The sequence below is a fragment of the Cotesia typhae genome, unplaced genomic scaffold (assembly GCF_013202065.1).
Source record: "Cotesia typhae breed Kobodo isofemale line unplaced genomic scaffold, CoteBio_Ctyphae contig_4, whole genome shotgun sequence".
Classification (NCBI taxonomy): Eukaryota; Metazoa; Arthropoda; class Insecta; order Hymenoptera; family Braconidae; genus Cotesia; species Cotesia typhae.
In genome coordinates this window covers 670,125-676,791 of record NW_027423748.1, presented here as the reverse complement: position 1 = coordinate 676,791, position 6,667 = coordinate 670,125, and the positions used below count along the sequence as shown (strand labels likewise).

The 6,667-nt window shown below is 30.3% G+C and overlaps 2 protein-coding genes across 2 annotated transcripts; both read right to left on the bottom strand.

Annotated features, from left to right (window-relative positions):
* Positions 1 to 4,206: 4,206 nt before the first annotated feature.
* LOC141527380 (uncharacterized) lies at positions 4,207 to 5,200 on the bottom strand. The gene is made up of 4 exons (XM_074242807.1): positions 5,032 to 5,200; positions 4,774 to 4,876; positions 4,592 to 4,704; positions 4,207 to 4,528 (listed from the first exon to the last, which is right to left on the bottom strand). The coding sequence occupies exons 1-4, from the start codon at positions 5,198 to 5,200 to the stop codon at positions 4,254 to 4,256; spliced, it is 660 nt and encodes a 219-aa protein (XP_074098908.1). The 3' UTR covers positions 4,207 to 4,253.
* A 208-nt stretch (positions 5,201 to 5,408) lies between these two features.
* Positions 5,409 to 6,252, bottom strand: LOC141527379 (uncharacterized). Its single transcript, XM_074242806.1, has 3 exons — positions 6,140 to 6,252; positions 5,636 to 5,762; positions 5,409 to 5,569 (listed from the first exon to the last, which is right to left on the bottom strand). Exons 1-3 carry the CDS (start codon positions 6,152 to 6,154, stop codon positions 5,409 to 5,411), a joined length of 303 nt encoding a protein of 100 aa, XP_074098907.1. The 5' UTR covers positions 6,155 to 6,252.
* Positions 6,253 to 6,667: the final 415 nt, after the last annotated feature.

The following is a 6,667-nucleotide window of genomic DNA, read 5'->3' as shown; positions in this document are numbered from 1 at the left end:
CTCTATGAAGATTGTACAATCCAACGAAAAATGATAAGAGAGACGGAGTGGAAAGTACGTGATTTTTTGAAAGCCGAAAAACAAGCTGAGGAGAAAAGATTAATAGAGAAATGGGAGCGAGAAAAAGCGAAAAAAAAGCGGAAAAGTCGCGAAAGAATTGAAAAACACCGGCGAGAAGAAAAAGTTCACGAATCATCAATTCGAAACTTGAAGTCCTGAGGTCACCATCAATGTAGACAACGTAAAGTTAGCGGCGTAAATAATTTTCGAATCTAATGATCTCGAAGCCGTAGATCTGACTCATGTGAATGTCAACAAAATCAACGCGAAGGAGACAGAGAATATCGGCAAAGAGAAAATAGAAATCGGAGGTCTCAAAGTCAAGTATATCAACAAGATCAATGCCTACGATACAGAGAATATCGGCAAAGAGAAAATAGGAATCGGAGATCTCGTACTCCAGAGCCTTAGTCAAGTTATTGTTGCAATAATTATAACAAAAATAGAGGTGGGTTCTATCGACAATACAAATCTAAAGTTGAATCCCACGATAGTAATCGTCACGTATATTGTCATACTAACTATAAGTCACTATTACCGTTTATACTTAACAAAAGTAAATTATATAATGAACTAATTACATGACATTATTTCTAGGTTGTGGCAGTATTTTTAATTTTTTTTTTTCTACATCTAAATATTAATACTCATTGAAACGATTCATAGGAGCAATTCCCGGCGATTAGACTACCTTTATCCCTATTATACCTCCTATCAGATCATATTGGCTTACATACTCTGCTTTACTTTTTTTTTAATTTCCCGCTATCAAAATCGAAGATTTTAAAAAATCGGGAAGTAATTGTTTTCACCCCGTTTTGCCAAAATCGAGTTTTCATCAGATCTCGACGTTTTAAAGTCTCAGGAAGCTTCCCTGAAGGTGCAATTTCATGCTGACGCTCGACGCTGATTTTTAGCGTCAAACTTGACAAAAAACGCCATCTATAGGAGAGCGTCAAAAAGTCGGGTCAAGCGTCAGCAATATCTAGCGTCAACAAACATACATAACTAAGCGTCAAAAATTCACAACTATCGATTGATCGATTGTATATATGTTGTTATGTTTTATTATTATTAACCTCAATTACACCTCAATTACACAAACAACAATTAGTTATAAAATAAAATACTAAATATATTAGTGAGAAAAAGATAGTGATTAAAAACAGAATGATGTTCGCAAATTATCAACATCAAATCTGGGTCTACGAGTGTCAAAAATTGATTCAAGAAAGAAAAATTGCTAAAATGAAGAAAAAAGAATTTTAACTGCTCTGTTTTTAAACGAAGTAGGATTATTCAAAAGAAATTATACGAAGAAACGTTATTGGATTCATCCTTTATTTAAATTACGGGACGTTCACGGATTCATTGAGGCTATATTTCCAACTCTTTTATCATTTCCGGAAAAATTCGAAAATTATTTTCGAATGAATGTGGAACAATTCGAAGAATTATTAGGTTTGGTTGGTCCTTTGATTAGTAAACAAAATACTGTAAGAAACTCTATTTCAGCAACAGCAAGACTTGCAATGACCCTAAGGTAATAATTATCTTATTCATCTCATATTAATCTCATTATTCAAATCATGATTCATAAGAAGTTAGCATAACTGTATATATTAATTTTTTCTCTGCAGATACTTGGCAACAGGTGATTGTATGACTTTAGTAACCTATCATTATCTTGTAGGTTTCACAACAACAATTAATATTATAAATGAAACATGTGAAATGCTATGGAAGTGCCTAAATGAGAAAGTATTGCCATATCCGCTGACAGTTAGAGATCGGTTGGAAATCTCTCATGATTTTGATGAAAAATGGCAATTTCCACACTGCATAGGAGCTATGGACGGAAAGCATATTCGAATACAGGTATGAAAATTCAGTTACAGTTATTTAATTAAATTCACCGCCTATGGAACTTACATAATAATTCGAAATTTCATTGTAGTGTCCTGATAATGCTGGCTCAGCGTATTATAATTATAAAAATCATCATAGTGTTGTTTTAATGGCTATTTGTAATGCCGATTATTCATTTGTTTGTGTGGATATTGGTGCTTATGGTCGACAAAGTGACGGTGGTATTTTCAAAAATTCCGCGTTTGGTCAAAAATTTGAACATCAGCAAATGAATGTGCCGCAACCAGATCTACTTACTGTTAATGGAGCACCCTTACCATACGTACTGGTAGGTGACGAAGCATTCCAACTAAGTACTTATTTACTTCGACCATACCCGGGAAGAGGTGGTCTTACTGAGGAACGAAATATATTTAATTATCGTTTGAGTCGCGCACGGAGAACGATTGAAAATACATTTGGCATTATTGTGAGCAAATGGAGAATTTTGAAAAAACCAATTGAAGCTACAGTTGAAAACACAATTACCACAGTCCAGGCAATTGTCGTGCTTCACAATTGGCTTCGCAAGCATGAGAAAAATGATACATATATTTCGGATGATGATGATATTAATGAATTGAGAAATGAAATAAACGACTCGGCTTTAGAGGATGCTAGAGTTTATGGCAATCATCACAGTAGCAAAGTGGCCGTGTCAATTCGCGATAAGTTTTGTGATTATTTCAATACCGAAGGAGCAGTTCCTTGGCAGTATGGTCGTACCCAATGATGAAATTATTTAAATTCTACGAACTATCTTCATTACATATTGTTACTTCTCAAAAATTCGATATCTACGTACCTTCAGTGTTGAATTGTGTTAGTCCTCACGCCCCAAATCTTACGTTAATCTAGCAGTTTATAAACAGTACTTATTATGCTCTTCGATCCTCATCGCATCATCGCTCGTGGCTATAGTTTTTAAAGCTATTTAAATAATTAACTCTATATAATATTTATCTTCATTCATTATTTATAATTTTGTAATTATTATATTTTCTACTTCTGAATGATTGCAGAGAATTGCATTTTTATATTTAATTAAAAGACAGTGAAAGACTGATATTAAATTTTTAGACTAATAATAATTAGCAATTATGTGTACTTCTCTGTAATCATCGAAATTGATACTAAAAGAAAACCAAAAAGTGTAATATTAAATTAGAATTTTATACACTTTATAAAACCAAAAAAATAAAATATATATTGAAATTTTATCCCAGCAATTATTATATCTGTAATTATTAATTATTTACGGAAAATATGTAACTTGAAATGCGAGACATGTTTATTTTGTGTAAGTTTTAAAAAATTATTCAAATAGAACAATTAAATAAATATAAAGTTATGTAATTTCGTATGCGGAGATTAATATAAACTAAGATAGTGAATAAATTTTATTGTATAAAAAAAATAAAAATCTTCGAAGGGAGTGAATAATTTGAATAATTGTATAAATTTAGAATGTACGAAAAATATGAATTTCATGAAAATTTTTAAATTTAAAGAAACATTTTGTAAATTAAATTGTATTTAATTAATAGAGAAAGATAACATAAAATATGTATGAGAATTTGAGTTACAAGAAAAGTATGATCTTGAATTATTAAGTTTATTCAAACTCGAAATGTTTTTAAAACATACAAATATATTATTTGTTAAACAACTTGACAGTATGAAAGTCTTACAAAAATACAAAGAAATTCAAAGAATTTTATGAGAATATTTAAGTAATAATAATATCATTATTGTCATTTTAGTTTTTTTATCTTTTAATATCATCTTATGATCTGGTGTTAGTAATTTATCTTTAAATCATTGATAATAATATTGGGTATTTTAACGTAGTTTTTTTGTCTTGAAACTATTTAACAATATTAAAATTAACTAATCTTTGGCTTAAGCCAGTAAACATTATTTTTGACATTAAATACCTTAATTAGTTTATAACTAACAGCAATATACTAAATAGTTTATATTTAATCATTAATTATAGTATCACACAACCACTTTAAGGTAGAGTTTTGTCTTAAAACAATATTATTGCTGTAAGATTTCATTTTTTTTAGCTTATTATCCTATAATTTGATCTTTGACCTTATAATTATTAATATTAGTATCAGGTAATTATTTCAAGATAAAGTTTTGTATTAAAACTATTCAACACTTTAAAATAATTAATCTTTGGCCTAAGTTTTAGATCAGACCATAATACTGATGACATAATATTATAATAAGAGCCAAAATAAAAAAAACTTTAAATTGTTGAAAGCAGCAATTTTTTAAAAATCGTATCGATTTTCATTTTGAAGTTTACTTTGAACCAAAGCCATAATTTCTATTATTACTCCAAGATGCTTGTCTTCTGGAAGTTTCCTTATTTCATGGCCTACACCTGCTAAAAAATTATCGACTGCATCAATTTTTGGAGTAGAAGGTAATGTAAGTGGTGGAGAGTCCTTGCAGATCTTTGCAGCGATCATAGCTAACGGAGACATATTATTGTCTAATAATCCGTTATTAGTACGTTTACGTGAAGTTTTACTGACAGGAGTAGCTGAAAAAATTACGTTTATTGTTTTATATCAAAATTATATTTTCAATTAAAAATTCAGCTTACTTGATATTGGATTATTACTATTATTATTGTTTTTAGCATCATCTTCAGATATATAATCATCACCTTCAACTCCACTATTATGGAAATCATCTCTAGGAACATTACCTACAGTTCTAAATTACACAAAATATTAAAAATATAAATTAATGATTGTAGGAATTAGAATAATTATTTTCACTTACGGCTTAATCAAGCAACAGTCGCGCATGAATGAGCAAGCGTCATAGAATCTCCATTTCTTTTCGTCAATTCGAGCTGAGCCACTAGAACGGCATTCTGCTCGAACTTTTGTTTTCGGTATTGATCTTTTAAACTCTTAAATCTTTTTTTAGCATCATCAGCAGATAATCGATCTGGCAAAAAAATAATGATGAATAGAGGTAAAAAAATAATAATAAATACTTATTAAAAATTGATACAGAAAAAAAAATTCAACATACAGTTCATGGCTTTTGATATTTCTTCCCACAGTAGATCAGTAGCTTTTGACGAGCGCTTTGCTAGAGGTATTTCATAGTTCCACAAGGGCGGCCTTGATTGGACTTCCAAAATTAAAAATTCGATTTCATCGTCCGTTAGTTTAGATTCTTCTTGTGGTTTCTGAGACATGATAGCTTTTTTTTTTTTCACCCTTACAACCCTTTGTCGAAGCAGATTGGAGTGTAGGACTTTTCTGCGCTAAAATTAAGAAATATAAAATCAATCAGCCATGAAGTTTTCATAATTTTGACAATAGTTAGGAAAGGAAATTAAACATTTGTCTTACGTAAAGGTAAGCTTAACAACATGTCATCTTCATCGTCTAACACACAATAGTCTACAAATTCTTCAACACTTGCTTTTTCCCACCTCCGATAGCACGACCACTGTATAACTGAAAAACATCATCTTTGCCATTTAATTCGGGCAATAATTCGCGAATAACTTCTTGGGTGCCGTCCTCAAATTGTGCTCGACGGATTATTGTTCTTTTGTCAGCTGTCAAAAAATAAGATTTAAATATAATATATATATTGTATTACACAATGCTATCGAATTACTTACCCAGTAAAGGGTAAAAATAGTAGTTTTTGTCAACATGAAAGTTCTTATAAGGCTTCATGCACGGATGACTGCAGATTTCTTTACAGATAGTCTCACATACTCCGCATGTATAAAACAATTCCCGTTCCTGATGAAAAAAATATACTTACTAATATATAAAATTATTTTTTAATGTTAAAACAACTTGACAATGTAAATAACGTATGTCTACACATATGGATGTATAGAGACAAACGGCTGACATGAACTCAGCGTACTTTCTTTTTATTTTTCAATCGAAATTTGAGGACATAGTTTAAAATTCAATGCTCTTGCTTTTTTTTTACATCACATGAAAATTAATTTACTATCAAATTATGCAAAACTGAATTTAATTGTACGATAAATGGTAAATAACATTTGTGGTTAAAAAAATGTTATTTACTTTTTCATTCATTTTTCATGTCTTAAATCAAAATATATACATAAAATATAATTAAATTATAATTTTTCTTTTAATATTACCTCCCCGTAGTCCATGATACCTTTTTCATATATTTTTTCAATTATTCTAAAAAAAAATATTTTATTACTCTTGTTTTTTATTTTTCGATATATATCGATTACTACCTACTTCGATTATAGGATTTTAGCTTGACGCACATAGCTCCATAGCTCCAGCGTCAAAAACTAAACATTGTTTAGTTTTTTCAGTTTTTGTCGCTAAAATTTATCCAGATGGCGTTTTCGTCGGAATTGTACCACGTGATCAAGTTTGACGCTAAAAATCAGCGTCAAGCGTCAGCATGAAATTGCACCTTGACTCCTCCCGCGATGCTCTCTCTCTCTCTCTCTCTCTCTCTCTCTCTCTCTCTCTTGTAAGTACATAAACACGCTAAATTTTTTACTCTATCTTTAGAACATTTTTCTGCTTAAAATTGCCCCCGGGCATTTTTGGTTTCAGAAATATTGCAAGCAACAAATTGCAATCTGCAGATTAACATATAAATTTTACTTATTTGTTCGTTGTGGATTGCAAAATAATTAAATATT

What these genes read in the sequence shown, in the direction of transcription:
- LOC141527380 (XM_074242807.1), bottom strand. Translation starts at nt 5,200, where the DNA reads ATGTCTCAGAAACCACAAGAAGAATCTAAACTAACGGACGATGAAATC. An exon ending in AATATCAAAAGCCATGAACT is followed by an intron (nt 4,877 to 5,031) that starts GTATGTTGAATT and finishes CGAAAACAAAAG; the next exon opens with TTCGAGCAGAATGCCGTTCT. An exon ending in GACTGTTGCTTGATTAAGCC is followed by an intron (nt 4,705 to 4,773) that starts GTAAGTGAAAAT and finishes TGTGTAATTTAG; the next exon opens with AACTGTAGGTAATGTTCCTA.
- LOC141527379 (XM_074242806.1), bottom strand. An exon ending in CTATTTTTACCCTTTACTGG is followed by an intron (nt 5,570 to 5,635) that starts GTAAGTAATTCG and finishes ATTTTTTGACAG; the next exon opens with CTGACAAAAGAACAATAATC.